This window comes from Grammomys surdaster, unplaced genomic scaffold (assembly GCF_004785775.1).
Source record: "Grammomys surdaster isolate TR1022 unplaced genomic scaffold, NIH_TR_1.0 130, whole genome shotgun sequence".
Lineage (NCBI taxonomy): Eukaryota > Metazoa > Chordata > Mammalia > Rodentia > Muridae > Grammomys > Grammomys surdaster.
Genome location: NW_021604588.1, coordinates 15,528,290 through 15,551,189, shown reverse-complemented (window position 1 = coordinate 15,551,189; position 22,900 = coordinate 15,528,290). Strand labels below are relative to the sequence as shown.

The 22,900-nt window shown below is 45.0% G+C and overlaps 1 protein-coding gene across 2 annotated transcripts in view; it reads right to left on the bottom strand.

Moving 5' to 3' along the window:
* Positions 1–7,768: 7,768 nt before the first annotated feature.
* Positions 7,769–22,900, bottom strand: part of Taf1a (TATA-box binding protein associated factor, RNA polymerase I subunit A) — an 18,867-nt gene continuing 3,735 nt past the window's right edge. For both annotated transcript variants that reach the window (XM_028760908.1, XM_028760916.1), the window contains exons 3-11: positions 21,490–21,659; positions 19,655–19,768; positions 17,506–17,704; positions 15,509–15,639; positions 13,794–13,952; positions 12,291–12,357; positions 11,537–11,660; positions 9,294–9,448; positions 7,769–8,856 (exon numbers count right to left, since the gene is read on the bottom strand). In XM_028760908.1, coding sequence (XP_028616741.1) covers positions 8,738–8,856; positions 9,294–9,448; positions 11,537–11,660; positions 12,291–12,357; positions 13,794–13,952; positions 15,509–15,639; positions 17,506–17,704; positions 19,655–19,768; positions 21,490–21,659 — 1,238 coding nt within the window. In that variant the 3' untranslated portion in view covers positions 7,769–8,737. The remainder of the gene's footprint in view (positions 8,857–9,293; positions 9,449–11,536; positions 11,661–12,290; positions 12,358–13,793; positions 13,953–15,508; positions 15,640–17,505; positions 17,705–19,654; positions 19,769–21,489; positions 21,660–22,900) is intronic.

The window sequence follows — 22,900 nt, the reverse complement described above, 5'->3', positions numbered from 1 at the left end:
TTGGCCTGCCCAGTCTGCCCAAGTTCCCTCCCCCGCTCCCAGTTGCTCTTCCTTCTTTCTCTCCCTCACATCCTGCCCCAAGTTCACTGAGGTGGTTCTGTCAGTGAAGTCCCTTCTCAGTTCTGGTGGCTAAGCATACCTAGTGACATCAGGGAGATCCTTACCTGTCCGTCCTGACTAAAAGCGAAGCTGGAACAGGTCTCAATACTAGTGCCGAGTGGTTGGGGGATCACGGGTGCTTAGCCAAAGGTGCGATGGCACCAGTGACTCAGGTGCTAGGATTCCTCAAATTGCGCAGAGTTCTCGCCACGTTGGGGGCAGGCCAGGAAATTCCCACTTGTTTACTGTTTGTCTGCAGGCTGAGCAGCACGTATTCCAGAGGTCTGACGGCAGTCTGCACACGGCAAGTGTCCAGTTTCCTGCAGTGCAGAAGGGCACAGAGAGCGACTAGTGTGGGTCTGAGAGCATGTCAGGGAGAACTGTCCAGTGTGTGCCTGGGTGGGAGGAAGCTTCATGAACCTTGCATCCCCAGCAAAGAAAACACAAGCAGTAAGGAAAGGAGGGTGCCTCAATCACTTCACCCTGTGGCAATGAGTATCACAAACTGGAATGTGGCTCAGTTGGTAGAGTGCTTGCCTAGCATCCGTAAGGTCCTGGGTTTGATTCCCCAGTATCTCACAAACTTGTGTTCAACTTAGGAAGTAGAGACAGGAAGATCAAAGGAATCTAGTCATCCTTGGCTACAAGGCAAGTTCAGGGCCAGCCTGGGCTACCTGAGACCCTATCTCAAAAGCACACTAAAGAAAACAAAAGTATCACAGACTTGTTAACTTATAAATAGGATAAACTTATCTCTCCGTTTAGAGACCGGGAAATTCAAAATCAAGGAGCCAGCATGTCCAGTGTCCAGCAAGGAAACTTTGTGGCTGTGTCCCCACCATGAGAGTCAGAACACACCCACCCTTTGAAGGGCACCACAGTCACCCACTAGCAGGCCAGGAGACCCAGGGTCTCATACATTTAGAGCACACCTATCACCCATCCCTCAGATCTGGACTATTCTCTAAAACACATACATTGAAAAAGTGGCTCCCAACTGATGACACCATTGGGATCATCAGAGACCTTCAGAGACAGGAATTCAAAGGAATGAATCAGATGTTGAAGGGGTGTCCATGTAGGCAGATTTTGAACCTCCACCTTGTACATTTCTGTTTCCCAGCAACCATGAGGTGAGGCATTGCATTACAGGCCCAAGAGCAAGGAATACAGGGCCATGGGCTCAAAGTCCCAAAACTATGGGTTCAAATAAGCCTTTTCCCTGATAGTCTAGACATTTTTATGGTAATGGGAAAGCTATCTAACCCATTAGCCCGAAGCCTGGTTCTTAATACTAAGACATTGGCAGACTTCAACATACAAAATTTTAATGAATAGGTTCATTGTGTCCCAGAGAACAAAAAGACCAGGAAGCAGAGTAGCCTGACTTTCTTTTTGCCAGACCTATTATGTATGTGTGTCTATGTGGGGCAGGGGTAGGGGGTGACAGGTAGAGTGTGAGGGCGGGGTGGGGAGTGAGAGACACACCACAGTATGTGTGGAAATCAGAGGAGCATTTTCAGGAGTGTATTCTCTCCTTCAATTACATGGAACCCAGAGATGGAAGTCAGGTTGTCGGGCTTGGGGGCAGGCACCTTTACCTAGCCACCCTAACTGGCCCTATAGCTGCCTTAGAAGCATTCTTCCTCTATATACATTCCACCAGTGTTTAAGATTGTTTTGCTTCATACATATTTGCTGCCCAACAGCTTTTTTTTTTTTTTTTTGAAGGAAGGCTCTCACTATACAGCCCTGGCTAGCCTGGAACTCTTGATGTGGATCACAGAGACGCCTCCCGAGGGCTGGGATTAAGGGCATGTGCCATTATAGCTGCCGGCCTCTTAATTAGTTCTTGAATGAATGGACATGGAACCCTAGACTTACACAGCCCCAAGCCCAGAGGTATGGGCACAAGCATGGATCCATGCAGTAGTTAGTGCCTGAGCCCCTCCCAGCATTCTCTGTCATCCCAGCCCATTGGAACTGACATGTCCTGCTGGCCCTGCCTTTTAAGGAAGGTTGCCCAAGTATGAAAGTAACTGTTATTCTCCTGTTATAATTGTTACCCAGGAGGCTAACCACCTTGCCTGCTAACCTAGGCCTAGTCCCGGAAGCTTCTAGCCTCTGTACATTCTAATCTAGGCCTAGAATGTTTTTAGCCTCTGGGACTTCCTGCTGAATAAACTCACCCTTTCTTGGTCTTTCTGAGCTCTAGCTGGCTGGTTCAGCTCAGCCGTTGTGGCTCAAACTCTTCTCTAAGCTGACTGATTCAATCTGGCTTTTCTCTCAGCCTCTGAATTTCTCTGCATGGCCACAAGCTACCTCTAGCAATCTCTCTAATCTTCTGCTCCTTCTCATTCTCTTGCTCATTCTGTTGTTACCTGTGTCTAGCTTGTTCTCTCTTCTGTCTCTGTGAAACTCTCCCAGTAAAGCTGCCTCCTCCTCCCTCTCTGTGCTGCTCTACTCTCCCTCTTGACTCTAATCTGCTGCTCCCCACGAACTCTACTGTATTCCTGCATTGTACTGTCTTCTTCCTGTGCTATCTGTCTCTCCCTTAAGTAGCTTCCCTTTCCTCTCCTCGTGAGAGTTGGTCATATCCTATTCCATCAAATCCTTCTCTGATTCGTCACTTTGTCTGCCACTCAATTAGATATCACTTTCAAACATGGCTGCTTCCTTCTACAAACTAACTTTACCTTCATTGTTTGAGAATAAAGGTGTGTACTAAGGACATGTCTATATTCCAGCCAGAGGGATTAAAGGTGTGTGCTAAGGGCTGAGCGACACCACGACTAGAAACAGGTTCAAATACTCTCCCGCTGATCGCACTGCAGCCACTGCCAGGACATTAAGACCATGAGCTTAGTTGTAGCCAAGTCTGCACTCAGTGCTCTGGATTTTAAAAGCCTCCACAATATTTAAGATACAAACAAAACCCATAAAAGTAAGGGAAACCAGAGCAGGTCGTCAGGATGACTGCTAACACAGTGTGGCTTTCAATTTGTTGGATAGCACACCTTGTAGTTTTACCTGTTGGCAGAGCTGAGGTTGGAACCCAGGCTCTCATACATGCTAGGCAAACATATGGTCATTGAGCCACATCCCAGCCTCTGTTTCTGAAAGCATAGGTGGAGTCTGATTTACTGGTGACTGTGCAGTTTCCACGGGGCTGTTTACTCAAAGGTCAGTGCCTGTCATTGCTACGGAACCCTTGGGTGGGAGGAGTAACCCTTGGCCCCATGTCAGTCAGTAATCTCACAGCCTCCAGGGCCTCCTAAGCATGAGCTCAGTGAGCAGGAGTGCATCTCCCTTCCTGGAGATGATTTCCTGATCTTTTATTAGCATTTATGTCTTGGTCTCTTTCCTTCGGCCACAAAAACACATAGCTTTTCCTGTTTGAGGTGAATGTCCTTGAAAAGATGAGTAGGGAAAGATTAGCAGCCCACTGTGCACCCCAATTCAGGAAATAAGCATTACTGTAATCAAGATGCTCTGCTGGAAAGGAACACTGGTAAGTAAGACAGTTGTCTCCAATGCGCTCTGGAGGGAAAGGGTAAACTGTGTAGTGGGGAGAGGGGGGTAGATGCCTGTAACAAATACCTGGGAAGCTGAGGCAGGGGGACCAGCAGTTTGAGGCTGTACCGTACAGGATGGGGGGAGAGGAGGGAAGCATAAAAACAGTGTCCTCTGTTAATGGAAGGCAGATCATAATAACAGGGGAGAAGGATAGTGTGGGAGGGGGGACTCACAGGAAGAAATGGTGACATCAGATATCTGAAATCTTGGCTGGGTGGGGGTTTGTTACTGCACAGGCAGAAAAGAACCGGAAGTGTTCGGTAAATCTGGGCATCGCAGGGCTGAACCCTTATAGCAGCTTGAGAATTGTCTAGACCTATCAACTAGAACCAGACCGAGCGCTGAAGTTAGCACCCAACTTTGAAACTGACAGTTGTAAACGTCGGGCTACAAAGCACACAAAGTGAGGTTTTCATGACAGACTTCTTGTCTCTCAGTTCTGACAATTCTGAGGCCATGGTCTCGGCAAGGCTGGTTTTCTCTGAGGGCTGTGAGAATCAGTTCCAGATGTCACTCCCAGCTTCTGGTGGTTCACAAGCAATCTTCTGCAGCTGTGACTTTGAGGCGTGCTACCCAACTTCTGCCGCCATTTTCCTGTATGTGTGTCTGTGTCCAATTGTCCTCTTTTTTTTATTATTTTTATGAGAACACAAGTCATATTGGATTAAGGCCTACCATAACGACATTTTCATTTATTTTTGTACAGACATCTCCAAATGAAGGCATCTCCTGAGCTACGGTCCCCTTGTAGCTTATGGTCCCTCTGCAGTCCTCCTTCAAACCATGCTCCTCTCTGGAAGCCTGCAGATGCAGGGTGTCCCTGACGACAGAAAGCAGCTCCGGCATGCATACTATGCACTGGTCTACAGAGCATCTCCTCACACCTCATCTCCCCAATCTTCATAATAATTCTTGGAGGTAGAAAGGCACACATCCATTACCTGCATGCGCACCATCTGTGGGGTCACAGAGGTCCAGTGAGATAAGAATCCCACCAGAGGTCAAATGGCAATAAAATCCAGCATTTTGAATTACAGCTCTAATTTCATTCCATGATTTACCAAACTCAACAATCACTTTTAGTTGTTCTTCATGTCCAAAAACAAAAAAAAACAAAAAAAAAACAACAACAAAAAAAAACCCCTGCGCCAGCTGCAGCTAGCTACTGAAGACACACTAACTGAACACACAGGCATGTTAACGGTGGTGGAGGTGGGGGTTGGGGGTAGGGAGGTTATCTGTGAATTCAAGGTAGAGGCATGATGGGACTGTGAATGAACAAGGGACACTGAGTCTCATTCACCCAGTTCAAGACCAACTTCCTATGAAGATGATTCCCACATCTTTTGTGGGGACTCACATTTAGCAATCTCTCATTTCTTTTATAAAATGTTACGATCCAATAATATTACCCCTGAGAAAATCCATACCCAGGCCCCATGCCACCTACTCAGTGGCTGTCATTCTCACATCAGCCACCGTTTCAGAACACAAGGACAGCTCCATTAGACAAGGTGTTTTTAGACATGCTGGGACTTTAGACCCGCCAGTGCTTCCTGACTCCATGGTACTTTGGGGTTGTTTGGGGAGTGAAGATTCAAATACAATCATTTGATATGGAATAGTCAGAATCTATAAGGTAACTGAATACCAAAACTGTAAATAACCTGACTTTAAAGATGACCAAAGTCCCAAGTAGAGGCTTTTCAAGAGAAGACATGAAAATGACTCAGAGGTGCATAAAAGATGATGCCTATGGTTCCAGTCATCAGAGAAAGGAAATTAAGACAAGGAGGTACTGAGGAAAAAGCAAGCATTGGATATGGGAGAAGGAACCTTGTGTACCAGTGATGGCAATGTAAATTAGTTTTTATTATATTTTTACTGTGGTAGTGGTTGTGGTGGCTCTGCTAGAACTTGAGTCTTTGCTGGAAGGTAGATTGCTTGCATCTACCCTATTGCCACCAATGGAGCTGCAACGATCTTCCATGGAGATTAGAACCCAGATTCTTTGGCTTGAACATACACTGAAAATCAGCTGCTCTCCAGAAATCCCCTGGGCCTTCAGTGATGGAGTGGGACTGACTCATGACCTGAGCAGCCAGTGCTGGCTCCCAGCTTCCCCTGTGTGCAGCCAGCCAGTGTTGGGCTACTCAGGTTGTGTTAGCCAATCTGATTAGTGAGACTCCTTTGTGTTATATATTCATTCTATGGCTTCTTCTCTAGAGAACCCTGATACAGTAACTATACAGAGACTAATTATCTTGGTCATGGTAATCATTTTACCGTGTGTATATCTACCAAGGTATCAAACTGTATATATACCTCAAAGATATACATTCAGAAGTTTCTAGGAAAAAGCAAGAGACTTCAAATTCCTGTTAAAGGGTCATCAAGTAATCATAATGGATACTTAGCAGTTAACTGAACCTACTGTTAACTAAGTAGCAAACTAAATTAAAGCAAGTCGATTTTAAAAGAATGACAATGCTTGGCAACTTTGCCAAGAACTCACACACTACCAGATGGAAAACCCAGAGCTGGGTGCAGTGAACCCACCTTTAATCCCAGTACCTGGGAGACAATGAGCAGACAGATCTCTGTAAATTCAAGGACAGCCAGAGCCACACAGTGAAATTCTATCTCAAAAACAAAACAAAACCCCAGGATTCTAACTGTGGTGATTTAAATAAGAATGCCCCACCACTATAGGTTCCTATACTTGAATGTCTGTTTAGGAAAGATTAGAAGTATGGGCTTCTTGAAGGTGGAGGTGTCACTGGGGGGTTGACCTTTGTGATTTCAAAAACCCCCATTAGGCCCAGTCTCTCTTGATCTCTGGCTCTCTGCCACCTGTTTATGGATCAGATGTGGGCTTCCAGCTGCTGCTCTGCCTGCCTCCATGGTTTCTGCCATGATGATTATTGACTAACGCTCTGAAACCCCTAATTAAATGCTCTCTTTTATAAGCCGCTTTTATGGTCGTCTCTTCACGGCAGTCGAACAGTAAGACACTAGCCCAACAGGTCCCAGGCCCTCCTCTTGGCACAAGCTTGCTGTTTTCCAGGGTGTGGACTCCCTCAGTCACTTTCACACTTTTGTGTTTACTTCAACTCAATGATTATCTAAATCAGACATTGTTAAGTGGCGGTAATATAAAGATGTTTGTGTCTATAACATACTAATGGGAAAGGCAAGCACTACAGAACTAACTAACTGGCTCATAGGACACAAAGAGGGGAGCCTACCAAAAGCCTGGGAGAACTGACCTAGTTTGCTTGGGCCAATGACCTCAGGGCTGTGAATCCTCTCTTCTGATCCTAGCTACCCAGCTTGGTGCTTCACATGGGGCTAGGAGGCAGAGGTAGATTCTGCATGGTATCTTCAGAACCACTCTGATGTAGGTTAGGGCCTGTCCCTGGAGAGGTACTTCATGTCTGAGGACTTCACTTTCTTGGACAAAGGGAGTATCACAGAAGTGCTATGGTCTGAAGAACCAGGAGGCTAAAAGTGCCTAAGAACCTGGCCAGTGTTATTCACGGAACTGGCTTTGGGCTCAGCAGACGTAAAATAACTCCCACAGGTGTTAGATCACAGTGCTCTAACTGAACATGTGATATGAAAATTCTAGGAAAGAAAACTAGATGTGGTAGTCTACACATGTAACAGCTGAAGCAGAGGATCATGAGTTTAAGAATGGCCATGTCTACCCAGGCAGACTTTGTTTAAAAACAAAAAAACAAAACAAAAGCAACAACAAAAACAAAGTCCTATAACAGTAAAGCTTTGTGCAGAGCCACGGCTCCTCGGCTCCCCACATCAGGATGCACAGACCTAACTCAGGATCCCAGAGCCCGGGCTGCTGCCTTCGGCCCGAGCTCTGAGGTTCGGACGTTTATTTCTACAGTGCTGTTCTTACACAGAGCTCCCAGACAATCCGATCACACACACTCAGCGAAGTCGGGCCTTCTAATGTAGTGACTCCAGCCTGATTTAGAGTGGCGCTTGAAACATCCACTTGTTTCGTCTATCCTGGATGAAGTTATTTGTTGATACCCTTTCCCCCAAGAATAAAATACCACTGAGAAAATAATTATTGACAAAGCATAACTTGTCCACTTTTATTGTACATTATTTAAAGCTGGTAGGGCTATAAGCCAACAGGGAGATGTGTGGTTTGTCACCTGATCACCAATGAGCCTTCCTGGAATCTAAGTACTAGTGTATGCTCGTGGAACAAGTCACTGGCTTCTGAGAAGCTGTCCCACTGGGCTTACTGTTACTTCAGGCTAAGAGTCTACTATTGGATTCTCATTTCCAAGGGAAGCACCAAGGATCCTAGTTGACCACGCCCTTAAGGTTAGCCACACCTCCTCCAGCACTGACTTAGCGCAGTCCTCCAGAGTCAAAGGACTGGAGAGCACATGGTCTCACCTGCTCTGGTTAAAACCAATAAGGAAAGAAGTCCTCTCCCTCCTAGCCTCTCTCCCTCGAACCCACCAAGAGCCGTGTGGGTATGGACATAAAGCTGGCGGAGGGACACGTGGGAGGGAGGCCGAGTGCCACAGGCTCCTGCGTTCCACAGTCCTGACCTCAAGTACACAGTGCAATATTTGAAACGGCTCCTGGCACACTGCTGAGACAACAAAAGGGACCGGAGGCCAGGGCAGTGGCTGCTTCCCCCATCTTCACAGAAGTCACTTTAACAATAACTACATGATAGGTGACCAGCCCCTTCTCTACATGCCTGGTCATACTTGTGCCAAGTCATGTACACATGTATACACATATATAAACACATACACAGATAAATAAATAAATGAGTAAAAAAATAATCTGGGGATGGTACCCACAATTCTCATCCCAGCGCTAAGAAGAATCACTAGGCCACACTGGCCAGCCAGCCTAAGAGGTGAGCCCAGGCCTCAGCAAGAGACCAGTCTCAAAGCAAGGCTCCTGCAGAGTGACACAGCTGACTTTTAGCTTTCACATGCACATGTGCACACACAAAATTAAAATACCAATACTACACTGTAGTGACAACTGTAAAATAAGTTAAGACCTAGGTGCGACCACCTGGATTTACAATAGTGTATTTTTTCACAGACTTCTTCATCCGCTTGATTTTCTTCTTCAAGGTTTCATGATCTTGTTTTAAAATATACCGAAAATATTTACAACCTAAAAAATGAAACAAGTAAGAAAAAGTTTTAATATTTATCAAATTATTAAGAATACTTCTACATTTTAAACTTTTCTTTAGTCCTGGAACACCAATGATTCTGAATGTAGATTGGTCTGTGTCATGTACACCAATGTGGCTTAGGTGTCCTGTTAAAGCCTCACCAGTGAGGCCGGACCACTTCACGGGCATGGCTCACCCACAGTCAGAGCAAGCACGTCCCCTCTACCCTTCCTCCTAAGCCTAACCATGGCGAGGTGCATGTTACACATACCCACTTATTTAGCGAGCCTCCTGAGAGCTGATTCACCCTGACCCAGCTGAGGGCTCCCACTCCGTCCCAGTCACTCCTGAAGCTCCCAAGCACCAGGGCAGCCCAAGGACAGAGGAACGAGGGCCCACTTTCTAAAAGATCAACAGAAAACTGACCACAGACCTTTCCCTAAAAGGACTCCAGCTACAAAAGCTTTCTCACAAGCCAAATCAGCGTCTGCCTTCCAGTCACTCTTTGCCCAAAAGAAGCTGAAGTGAAAGGCGGGCCACCAGTTTCTCCTAGATTTCCATTCTTCTTCAACCCACTCGGGATGGCTTCTGAAAAGAAACAGGACAACAGGGAAGTCAGTGAAGCGATGCGGCTGTGGTCAGAATCTGAATGTGAGCAGTGTCTAACAACAACACGGAAGACACTTCCAAGCTGACTTCCATACATGCTCTCAGCAGTAGCGTGGGGGCAAGCCCGAGATCACTCTTTTTGTAAACATCCCATTTCCACTTCATAGCCAGTGCACTGCACCAGAGTGATCAACAGCAAGAATGCTGAATAAAATCCAGGACTGAAATCTCAGCTCCCTCATCTCTGATATGATCCTGAGCAAGCTGCTAAGCTTTCTGAGCCTCACTGTCTTGGACAGTGGAAATGGCTGTTTCCTGGCATTTTTGTTAGAAGCAAACCAGTCCAACAGTGCAAAGCAGATCTCTTAAAGCTCCTCACAGTGTCTGCTGCAGAGGAACTTGTAGCTATTACTATAATCACTTAAAGAGACTTTACAAGCCTAGATAAAATTATATGCTACCGAAATTACTCTACCAACTCAGATGCCATTATTACACAAACATACAAATACATAAGCCTGATGCTGAACTAAGCAAACTAAGTGTTCCCCAACGACCTGGGTTAATGTGCATTTAAGGCCTGTAGCTGCCCCTGTGGTAGAACTTCTAGATTCAACATGTGAACAGTGCATTTCTTGAGCTACAGGAACCCTATGATCTAGTAGGTATTTAAATGGTTCTAGATCTATCTATACAGTGATTGACCGTGACTGTGCTAACCTATCACACTGTTGTTAGTGTGAATGCATTCATCATCATATGCAGAAGTGTAGGGACCATTACAATGAGGTGAGGTGCTGTGCAAGGCCTAGGAGCTGAGTCATTGGGACATTGTAAGTTAGAGCCTTGTAAGAGCCCCAGACAGAGCCCTGTCCCTTTCAGTAGGGGAGCACAGCAAGAGGGCATTGGGAACCAAGAAAATGGGCTTTGCTGGACACTAAATCTGCTGGCATCTTCTCCTTGGACTTCTCCATTACCAGAGCTTTTTAAGAAAAGAAAAAAAAAACTGTCTTAGGATTTATTCCTCTATCTTCAGGGCTGTTGAAACACGGTGCAAACATGTGAGGGGAATTCTGTACACAGTGAGAAATCTCCCAGAAAACAAGTCAAGAGTCTTGGTGACCTCAGTTCTTCAAAAACTTAGAACTGTGTGTGGAGTGTGTTTTGTGCCCCTCGAAGGTGTAGCAGATAGGAGCGAATGTACTTCAGCTGCTGTTATCCTATCTAAGAAAAAACATGGTTTTAGCATGAGTATCTTGTCCTTGTGGTTGTACACTTAACTCAGGTGACTCTCCTTAACCCTCTGAGTATAAACTGTCTGATGCTCTGAATAAAGTCGGCTATTGCATGAGTCTTTAGTCCGCCTTGTTTTCAGGCCCTGGTCTCCCCGGTTCACGTTGCCAACTAGAGCAGCAAACACAGGATAAAGTCAGTTCCGAAGTCCACAGCAAGTATTCTCAGACACAGGATTTCTTCACCAGCCAAAATGGATATGACATTTAAATAAAGCTTAATTCTAGGAGGCCTCTCCCTCACATACAGAATTCGTGTGAGCAGGGCCACGCCTTTTCTCTTACCCAGAATGTAGTGCTAACCATGACAAGACACTCATGCTAAAACCATGTTTTTTCTTAGATAGGATAACAGCAGCTGAAGTACACTCGCTCCTATCTGCTACACCTTCGAGGGGCACAAAACACACTCCACACACAGTTCTAAGTTTTTGAAGAACTGAGGTCACTAAGTATGGTGACCAATGTAGTGCTAACCATAAGCCCTTTAGATGCAGCATCAGACACTGCCTTTCCATGCATGCACTTTAAGATGCAGCACTGAATTTGCTAACATGAAATATACTCATGGAGTTTTTGTATGTTGGGCTTATGACTTTGTACTTCCTAGCTTCTGATACTCAACACAAAACAAAAACAAGCAAGCAAAGAAAAAAAACCCTAAATATCCTTCACAGGAAATTCAAAAGCACTAAGTAAAAAACTTTAAAAGCAACAGCTAAAATATGGGACTACTGCTTATGATGAGCAGTGATAAATGCTGTTTCTCACGTACTCCACTAATGTCTGCTTCAGATACTTTGCCAAGTATTTCCAGGCCGTTATGTTCTTAGTGCATCCAGCAAAGTCCAGGACTTCAAATAACACGGCCAAGCCCAGTTTCCGGTGTTCTTCTGTCTCTGCAACGGTCACAACAGTCCAAGCTTACAGACAGCACTAGAGAAGTGACAGCGCTGAGAAGATACATCGAGTTAATGACGCACTATGAACTGCAAGTCTTCTGGATGGTTAACTGTTGAAAACAATTCATTGTGCTCAAAGTCCCGTGATGAGCTGAAGGTTAATGACGTCAGGACAGTGAGCCTCCTCTGGAGGGTATACCGCTGTTTAAATACCACCTGCCCTATTTGGCATTTTGGTAAATACAGGTTGAGACCTACAGACTTTGTAGCAACTGGCTTAAGTAAGCTGACTTCCTTTTAAGACATGTTCTCTACTATACTGCCCTGACGCCCTCAAGGGATCAACAGAGGCAAATCACAGAAAGGAAAGGCATTCCTGCTCCCTAAGGCTCTCTGTTAGGACCAGACGGTAAGGATGTTGAGCTCTGTCAGCTGTAGATGCAGAATCTCCAGCAGAGCCACAGGCTCTACAGTCACAGTGCACCATCAACCACAGCATCGAAGGAGCAGGAAGGGTGCAAGTGAACTCAGCTTGTGAAAGCAGGTGATGAATACATGTGGCCCCAGGTCATAGATGGCGGATCCTTCATCTAGGCTCTATGCACAGAGTATAAAACACAATTTTACCTGATTTTCTAAGCAACGTATGGAATTCTAACATTAGTGTATGGGATGGCACAATCTCATGTAAAATCTGAAAGAGAAAACAGTTCTAGCTTATTTCCACGTAAAATTTTTACTGGCTAATATGCTCTCAGCAAATGACTAAGGACTTAAAAGGTACTCTGATTTTATCTAGTTTCAATCTGAACATAAGAAGGTATTCTCCAAAAAGTTATTTTAGAAAGCAAAATTCCAGGAGATGGTTCCGTGGGTTAAGGGCCTGAAGACCGAGTTCAGATCTTTGCACCACATAAAAAGCCAGGTGTAGCAGCGTGCATCTGTAATCCCAGCACTGGGGAGAGACAGGAGAATCCTTGGAGTTCACTGTCCTGCCAACTTAGCCCGTTGTCGAGCTTTAGGTTCAGTGAGACCCTGTATCCAGATAAGGCAGAGGAGCTAGAGACGGCTCAGCAGCTAAGAGCACATGCAGCGCACAGCCATCTGCAGCTCCAGCCCCAGGAGGAGGAGTGGCTCTTCTAACCTCCACAGGCATGCATGTGATGCAGACATGCATGCAGGCAACACAGCCGTACACAAAAAATAAAAATAAAGAAAAAAAAACTATAAAAAACAAGGCGGAGAACACCACAGACAGACACCTAAGGCCTCCACATGTACATGTGTAGGGAGAGTGGAATATGCCCAGACAACGCACATCTCATCTGGGGACACTGCTCACTCAGTGGGCTGGTTGTCTAGTACAGCATGAAGGCCTCACTCTAACCCCTAGAACCCTGGACTCTTGGAGTCTCAACGCTGGAGAAGCAGTGGAACCTGTGTGGATCCCTGGGGCTGGCTGAGCAGCCAACCTAGAGTTCCGGTGAGAGAACCTGCCTCAGGAAACAAGTCAGGCCAGGCGTGGGGGTGCACACCTTTGATCCCAGCTCGAAGTAGTCAGAGGACAGTGAATCTGTTAAAGGCCAGCCTGGTCTACATACAGAGTTCTAGGCCAACCAGGACTAAACAATAAGGCTCTATCTTAAGGAAAAAAATTTAAACAAACAAACAAACAAACAAGGTAGCAGCTCTTGAAAAAAGACATCAGAGGCTGATCTCTACAGTTGGCTCATCCTTCCTCCCTCTTCCCCCGCCATCCCATCTCTCTCCCTCTTCCCCTCGCTCTAAAATTCATTTATACTCTCCCTCCCCCATCAAAATTCCTGCTACCAAAAACCAAGGTTTCTTGGAAGACTGGGTAAACAAGACTTTTACTTATCTTACCTGTGTCTATTCCACCTGCTATACTTAAACATTTAAAAGATTTTGCTTTTAGAAAGATTAAAAGAAGAAATTACTAAGGCAGGTTTAGTGGCCTAGGCTTGTAGTCCTAGCACTCAGGAGGCAGAGCTGGAGAATCAGAAGCTCAAGCCCATGCCAGAATGTAGATCAAGTGTGAGGCCAGCCTTTCTGACACACTACTGTCCGTCTCAAGGGAACAAGATCAAAGCACTGAGGACAGGCCTCCACCTTAAGAACACTTATGAGCTTCGCCCTCGGTGCCTTCTCTCTCTTGAGAAATTCGTATAAGTAGATGTGGGCATTGGGGTTTGACGGGAACTTCTCATCGTACGCGTAATTGGTAAGCATCTCTCGGGCGCCATCTTTATCACCATAGAACTCCAGCATCTGTATAAAATAAAGTGAGCCTTAAGTTAATTCTGTAAAAAAGCCCCACAAAAAGATATGCGCTTACTGCTGAGAACAGCAGCAAAAATAAATAAAAGTAATAAAACCCATGAAGGGACAACAGGGTACAGTGGACGGTGGCCACACCACACACAGCCAGGCCACACCACAGGAGCTCTGCTCTTCTAGCACCCCGACAACTTCACACGGCAGGCAAAGGCCCACACGTGGGCTCCTTTCTTCCTTGTATTTGTTCCTGGAAAATGTACACCTTCAAGGTAAGCACTGTTCACACAAGAACCCCATGTGCCCAAAGCAGAGAACAGCAACGACCAAGAATGTCATCTGCTGTGTCAGCGCCCTCAGAGAGTCAGAGCCCTCGGAGAGTCACCCTAAGGAGTGCATGAGAATTACAGCCTCTGTCTGGAAGAGGCTCAAGAGGAACTAATCATCCCCTGAGAACAAAACGGCACCTCAGCACTCACTTTCACAGACCTGCACCTGAGCCCTCGGTCCTTCTGCAGTGACTCTGAAAGACTGGGCCAGCTTCGCACTTCCTCACCCATATGCTGTGATTTAGGTTCTGTCTTTACCCCCTTCTCTCCTACATGCCACTATGTCTTTAGCAAGTATGCTGTCTTTTCTTTATAATAAAAGCCCAGACTCAGACTTGCCAATCACAGTTACATCGCTATGCACTTTACAGGTATCTGGCCATGACAGGTCTAGTACTGATCTTTCTCACATGGCAACAAAAACGTGACCAAAGCATCTAAAAGAAGGACTTAACCACGTGGTAGTGGCACATGCCTTTAATCCCACAACTCAGGAGGCTGAGACAGGTGGATCTCTGAATTCAAGGCTAGCCTGGTCTACAGAGCAAGTTCCAGCACAGTCAAGTCAAAAAAATAAAATAAAATAAAAGGGGGGGGGGAGAAGAGAGAGAGAGGAGAGGAGGAAGGAGAGGAGGAAGAGGAGGAAGAAGAGGAGGAAGAAGGGGAGGAAGAAGAAAGATTTATCTGCATGTAGAGTTCAGAGGTTCAGATCCATCAAGACAGAAGACAGGGCTGAAGAGAAAGCACAGAGCACCTCTGTCACATGACACTAACCAGAAGGAGACTGGGAACAGAACCCTCCTTAGTGACCCACCCCTACAGCTAGGCCCTAGCACATAAAGGTTCCACAGTCTCACAAAGCTAGTGACCAATCATGTGAGTCTGTGGGACATTTCACTTTCCAACCATAAACATTATCCGGTGTAAAAGTAAGTAAGACCTGCACAGCGTGTTCAGAAAATAGGCAAAAATTATTTACACTAAGAAAGAGAGAAAACTGCCATTTTCTCTACTAGCCTCCTCTGACTAAATGACAAAATCAAACTACCACAATCTTGTCCTTTGTTTTTGAGACAGAGTTGTATTACGCATGTAGCTCAGGCTAACCTGGAGCTCACTGTATTCCTCAAGCTGGCCTCAGACCTGCAGCGACCCTGCCTCGGGCTTCTCAGTGCTGGCACTACAGTGTGTCCCCGCCCTGTCCTGTGGAAAGTCACTTACCTCCACATAACTCTTCACAAAAGGATCCCAAACCCCAGGGGTTTTCATCAGAGCACACAGGTTTGTAGATGTCTTGCAGCTCTGGCTGAGCATGTTTCGGGATTTTGCGGTATAAGCGTAATCATCTTCATCTGCTCAAAAGTAAGAGATTCAGAAGGTCACTTTAGAGAACCCAGAAGCAGAGCTCAGGGTTGGTGGGTCACTGGTAAGCTCTAACAAGTGCAGAGGACTGGTGCCTCCCCAACAGGGTACTTGCCACATATAAGAGCAATTACAGACCACAGCCAAGGTTAGCTTAGCAGCTGACGATCAATTACTGTGAATGACGAAGAGCCACCCTCTAAACCAGATCAATGAGCAGTCACCAAGAGAGGCAGAAGACGACCTTCAATCTAGGAATAGAAGGACTTAATCTGAATTTTAAATTAAATTTTAAAATTTAATTTAAAAAATAGCTGTTCAGTGTGGTGGCTCATGCTTTTAATCCCAGCGCTCAGGAGGCAGAAGGAGGTGAACTTCTGTGAGTTCAGGGCCAGCCAGCTCTACAGAGTGAGTTCCAAGACACACAGAGTTCTGTTAACTCTAACAAGCTCGGTGAAATCTGAGAAAATGGCAAGACATCCTCTTTAACGACTTCTTTTCACTGCACTAGGTTTGCATCAGGGCAATAAAGCAAGAAAACACAATGACTCCTACACTGCAAAGGAAGTAAAAATTATCTCTATGAAAATGACAAAAATACATTGTCATTGATACATAAATTGTCATAATATACTGATACATAATACATTGTCATTGATACATAAATACATTGATACATAGCCCTGATATATAAATTACCCCCCCCCCCACAAATCCATTAAAAACTCTTAAGAGTCTGGGAGCTAGAGATAGCTCAGAGGTTAAGAGCACTGACTGCTCTTCCAGCAGACCAGGGTTTGATTCCCAGCATCTATCTGTTTCTCACAACCATGGATATGTCTAGTCCCAGGGGACCTGATGCTATCTTCTGGCCTTGGCAAGCACCAGGCATGCATGTGGTGCATAGACATATGCAGACACTACATATAAATTAATTTTTAAAAATTTTATAAGCTTAGAAATAAGAGCAGAAATACTTAGAAATAAGAGCAGATTACTGATGTGGGAAAAATGATGTAAGAAAAAACAAAAAGCAGACCCCTGGCATTGCTTAGGTTTAAAGGAAGTCACCAATCACCAAGCTCTTCAGACCTGACAGGCAGAGCTGCAGCTGCACCAGATGCAGGTCCTCAGGCTGCACCCTCCGGAGCTGCTACAGAAGCTAGTGTTTTTACCTCTACTGCTGGATTTTAAGTTTTTGGTTTTGTTGTTTTGGTTTTTTTAGAGAGTGGGGGTTAGGGGGAGGGTCTCACTGGCAGTTCTGGAAACCAGGCTGTCCTAAGACTCAGAGATCCACCTACCTCTGTCTCCAGAGTGCTGGGATTAAAGGCATGAACTACCATCACCATCTTACCTGTGGTTACCTGTGACAGAATTACATTAAACTAGCAATGACTCTAAAATATTTAGTCACCACTGAAACTACCTATCCTGTGGGCAGGAATGGTTGTGGGGTTTTGTTTTCTTCATTAAAGACATTTGAGATTAGGTGTCTGAAAGTTCCACCCATTATTTGACCCACAATCTTACTAGAGAATAAAGCATGAACTACATGAAAAAATGCATCATCTACCCATGAGAGTGGTGCACACCACGATCCAGCCACCACATAACCTGCTTGAGTTCTAGTGTCACATGTAAGAAAAAAGTAACAACTTTAACTCAATCAATTCACACCAGTGTGTTTTTGTTTGCTTGCTTGTTTTTTTTTTTTGAGACACGATCTTGTAATACAAGCCAGCCTAACCAAAAACTCACCGAGGGCTCAGCCTCCCCAGAGCACAGGTGAGATGAGTGGTCTGTGGCCCACACTGCCCGGCTGTCCCTCCATCAGAGAGCTGAGCTTGCTGACTCACCAAGTTCTGACAACTCCGTCTTCTTTCTGGACCAAGTGTAGTACTGTAAAAGCCCTTTGTAGGCCTGAACAAGGTTGATCAACACTTCCTGAGAAGATGACTTTTCACCATACCTCCATGTCTCGGCCTCACTTAGATTTCTGCTGGCATCCTCAAGCATTCCATGATGTAAAAGATACAAGGCGTGTTGTAAGGAGATCTGCACCAAGAGGAAAAACCCACTGTCGCTGAAGTCATTACACAACTATTAGTCAGAAAACTCAGGAAAGAGATAACATATGCTGGCCTACTCCTGAAAATTGTGAATTAGAACCTTCATGTAAAACTGGAGGCTGATCTGGGCAGTGGTGCAAACCTTCAATTCCAACACTCAAGAAAGGCAGAGGCAAGTGGATCTCTGAGTTTGAGGTCAGCCTGGTCTACAGAGTAAGTTCCAAGGACAGGCATGGCTATACAGAAAACAAACAAACAAACAAACAAACAAAAAAACCCAAAAACCAAAAAACTCTGTCATGTATATTTTTCAGTTAAGCAAAGAAAGGCAGGTAAAACAACTAACACTATAACACTATGCAAATGATGTAAAATTCTGTAATACAGAATACAGTGCAACACAGTGAGAAAACTGGGCATAAGGCCACATCACAAGCCTGAACTAATCAATCACTCAATGCTTCCCCTTCACCCTTCACAGGAGACGGGTCAAGAGTAAATAATAAGCTTTTTATACATCTAATGCCTGCTTGGTTCACAGCAGACAACAGTCTAACAACTTCATACATGCTGAGTACACTAAAATATATTCTGTCAAGGAGTGGTGAAGAATGAACTTAGTTCAGGTGGGAAAGAGTATCCCTGAAACAAAAGCAAAAATAACTGCAGAAATTGGTGGCACTCATCTGTAATCCCAGCACCAGGAAGGCTGAGGTAGGACTATGGGTTTGAAACTAACCTGGGCTACATAGCAAGGCCTCGGCTTTTTAAAAAAACCAACCAAACAAAAAAAAATGGTGTGTGTGTGGGGGGGGGGGGGGGGCTTCTAGGGAGATGACTCAGTGGGTACACTATGCTGAGAAAGCTAAAGCCTGAGGCAGAGTCTGGACCTCCAGCACCCACAGAACAAGTCAGGTACACATGGGGTGGATACAGGACCCCGGAGCAAACTGGCTAGCCAGACTGTATAGCCAACACCAGTTAGCTCTGGCCAACAAGAAACTTGCCTCAATAGGTAAGGTGGAGGGTGATCAAGATCCCAAGTGTCAACCTCAGACCTCCAGACTCACACACGCACACGTGCACCCACACACACATGCACACCACACACCAAACACACAAATCAGAAAGTTGAACAAGTGAAAACAAAACCAAGAACCAGGAATACAAATTCTGTCTTCAGACACACCAGAAGAGGGCATCAGATTCCGTTACAGATCATTGTAAATCACCATGTGGTTGCTGGGAATTGAACTCAGGATCTCTGGAAGAGCAGTCGGTGCTCTTAACCACTGAGCCATCTCTCCAGCCCCAGGAATGCAAATTCTAAGCTTTGCAGGCCACATGGTTTTCGTCCCATTTATGCAACCTATGGCCAAGCTCTTACACAACTTTAAAGTCTTGAAAAAAAAAAAAACCCAATAAATTATTTATAAAATTACAAAAGAAGAGTAGTGCTGTTTAATTAGGAGTATATACAGAGAAGGGGCTATATTGTGCAATGTTCTCAATCCACTTTGCAAAAACAAAAAAAAATTCTTGCCTTATTTAAAGACAAGACTGCAGAGAAGGTTCTATACAAACATTTGCTATGTTACAACATTTGAATATGGTCAAGTTCCTAACTTGTTCCACAGGTATTTTTGTTTTGTTTCTCAAAAACGCCAGCTCAGCTCAAGTAACTCCCAACTGTAGGGCCTGTGTACACAAGTGAAGCGCAGCCTCAGCTCCGACAGCCAGAGGCAGACTGAGGGCTGCAGTCCGACCACAGAAGCCGGTTGGAACCGGGTGTGAGCCATGCTCAGAGCACTGCTCTCCTGCTGCTCCTTTACCAGTAGCTCTCATCTATTGCCTGTGATTTTCTGTCTTAGCATTGATACAAGCAATGAAAAACAAACACACATTAAAACCTAAATTTAAAAGTCTGTATTCTCACCTTTAAATAATTCAAGACACCAATATTTTTCATTCGGTCAGCGAAGCTATTAAAAGTCTCCACGTTGCTTTTGGGGTGGTAAAACAGAATTTCACTTCCAAGCTTCCAAATGATCTATCAAAGCAGAAACAGCAAAATAATTAATTCTTACCCAATCCAGTTTCTTCTTCCTACAATATTTTGTTTTTCCTGGTTATAATATTTAAAAGCAACTTATAATTACTCTCCATGGAAACCAGCACTGCCAGGTTTTGCCATACTTCACCTAGTAAACCAGCACTCTTAACTAGGTGATAATTATTCCATCTCAAAATACCAGTGTGCTGGTGACGTTTCTGTTGCTGTGATAAAATACCATGACCACAGCAACTTTTACAAGGAAGTGAGTACTCAGGCTTACAGTTCCAGAGAGCCAGTCAGTCCATGATGGCACGAGCAAGAGGCTCACACCTTGAACGGCAAGCAGGAAGCAGAGAGCAGACTAGAATGGTGTGGATCTTTGATTCTGAAAGCCTCCGTGACAGACATACTTCTTCCAGCGAGGCTCTGCCTCCTGAACCTCCCAACAGTGCCCCAAAGGGAACCAGGGTCAATGCTGGAGCCTACGGGGCATTCTCATTCATGCCACCATTCCACGTAAGAAGAGCAGTGCCATGGCTGAGTTAGTGCTCTTTAAAGGCCCCATTAAGACGCATATTAAATGTGAACTTAACCTCAGTCTAAAACCACTCCTGTGGAAACGCAGAACCAGACATGCCTGCATTCCCTGAAATCGCATCCACACTGAGTATATGTGCTATGCATTTAGGATGTCCATCTAAGAATATTTATAAAAAAGGCAAATGTTAATGATGTATTGTTCTCAGACTACATTTTGGTTACAGAACTTGAGCTCTGCTTTCTTAAGGGAGCAAATGTCTACCCCTCTCTCAACCTAAAGTAAGTTAATAAAATCAGGTGTCTTTTTTAGAAAGAAAGAAAGAAAGAAAGAAAGAAAGAAAGAAAGGAAGGAAGGAAGGAAGGAAGGAAGGAAGGAAGGAAGGAAGGAAAAAAAATCTTGCCTCTGCCTCCTCCTGCTGAGGCAAAGGTGTGCACCCCCACACCTGACTTTTTATACACCAGGAGTGCTGGCAAAAAGCAGGGATGAGTAAGTTGCTTACGGGGCCTTGAGTGAGGGCGGAAGGGCTGAAGAAAGATCCTTCCGAGTAAAGGAAATGATTGTCAAGGAGCGCACCTGACCTGTTCATTAAACGCAGAACAGTGAGGCTGGAGAAGAAAATCCAAGACACACTTCACAACTTCAAGTATCAAAAAAAGAAAAAAAGACAGGAATGGCTAGCTCATGTTTCTCAGCTTCAGGATGCTTAGACAGAGGACTGTCAGGTTTAAACAGAGAACTGCTGGAAACCCAAGTCTGAAGTCATCATGGTATCCAGATTTAAAAAAAAAAAAAAAAAAAAAGAAGATACCAACATCAATAATAATGTGAAGAAATCAGAACATTAAATATTGTCGGTAGAAATAGAAAATGGCAAAGCCATTTTGGTAAAAAAGTTTGGTAGAATGTTAAGAAATTAAAAATATAACCTAGAATTCCACTACCCAGTATTTATCAAAGAGAAATTAAAGAAAGCATCATGCGAAACCACATACATGAACGTTCAGGGAACCCACTGAAGAACACGTTAATATGTGGCAGTCCACACAATGGAAACTGACAGTGAAGGGCTAAGCCAGACTTGGTGGTAGAATTCTAGGATGCAGGAAGCTGAGGCAGAAGGAGCAAAGGCTACTGAGGGTGGGCAGTGCTGTGTCCCGCAGATGCACTTGTGTACCTCAGGGGCAGCCTGTCTCTTGTAGGTGTCAGAGTCCTCCAGGGTCTGCAGGTAACTGTGCATATACTCTGCAGCTTGCTGCCACTGGTGCTTCAGGAGGGCTTCCTGGATAAAGCTTAAACAAGTACTTGTCGTCTGAGCAAAATCCTTCTTCCTCTTCCCTCCAGTCACTGTAGCAATGAACACAAGGAGAACCGCTCGAACTGACTCACTCCACTCAGCTTCAATAGACACAAGATTTAACAAGGGCAGTGGTCCCACTGACTTAGCATTCCCAGTACCAGTCCCACTGACTTAAAACAAGCCCTGCCACACAGTGTTAGCTTTAGGCCTCCCGACCCACAAAAGGATGCTGACGGGTAGTCCTGGGCGGGTCTTATGCAAGCAGCCACCGCTGCTATACATTCAGTCTTTCCATACTCTTGAAACTGGCTCATACAGAAACGCAAAGAAAAATTTAAAACCCAATCTGACCATGAGGACACATGACTGCAATCCAAGCACCATGGAGGCTGGCAGAACTCTAAGTCCAAAGACAGCATGGGTGACATAAGGAAAGTCTGTCTCAAAAAAAACCAACCAACCAACCAAACTAACAAACAAATGAGATGGGCTACCAGTGATTTAATAAACAACATGGATACAGTCTTCCAAAGAAACAGGCCCAAGCATTTAAAATGAGTAAAAGTCAACAATGCTATCCTAGTGAAATAGTCTTTATTACCTACTAATGTTCCAAAAACCCCAAGAGAACTTTTTTTTTTAAAGGATCAAGTTTCCAGTAATTCAGTGATAGTAAATGCATAAAGATTAGAAGAACCGTAAGCACTAGCACCTCTTAGGTCTGTAAAGTACTGGCACTCTCCATGGGAAAGGTACTTGGGCTTCGTCACACTATTACACTGTCAGAGTCAGGTTAAGCTGGTGCTCCTTTTGCCTTCTGACAGGTCCTGTTTAGCCAGCTGTCTTTTTCTTTTTCTGTTTTTGTTTTGTTCCTGGTTTCTTGGTATTCACATGGCCCAAGGCTGACCTCAAGCTCACTCTGCAGCAAAGTATGACTTGGGACTCTTTCTTCCTTGTCTCAAAAATCCTGGGATTACAGGTGTGCCTGACCATGCCTGGCTCTGGGCTCTAGTCTTTCAGCTAGATAACCTTATTTAAGCAAGTGGCTAGGGACCAGCAGGTGCTTCTAAAATACTGTAGGTGGGCACCGGCGAGGTTCTCAGGTTAAGATCATACTCTTAAGAGTAGGCCTGAGAATTCAATTCCTAGCACCTTGTCAGATGGCTCACAATCACTTTTAACTCCAGACCAGGAAATCTGACACCCCCTTCTGGCCTCTGTGGGCACCACATACATGGTGTACACACACACACACACACACACACACACACACACACACACACACACA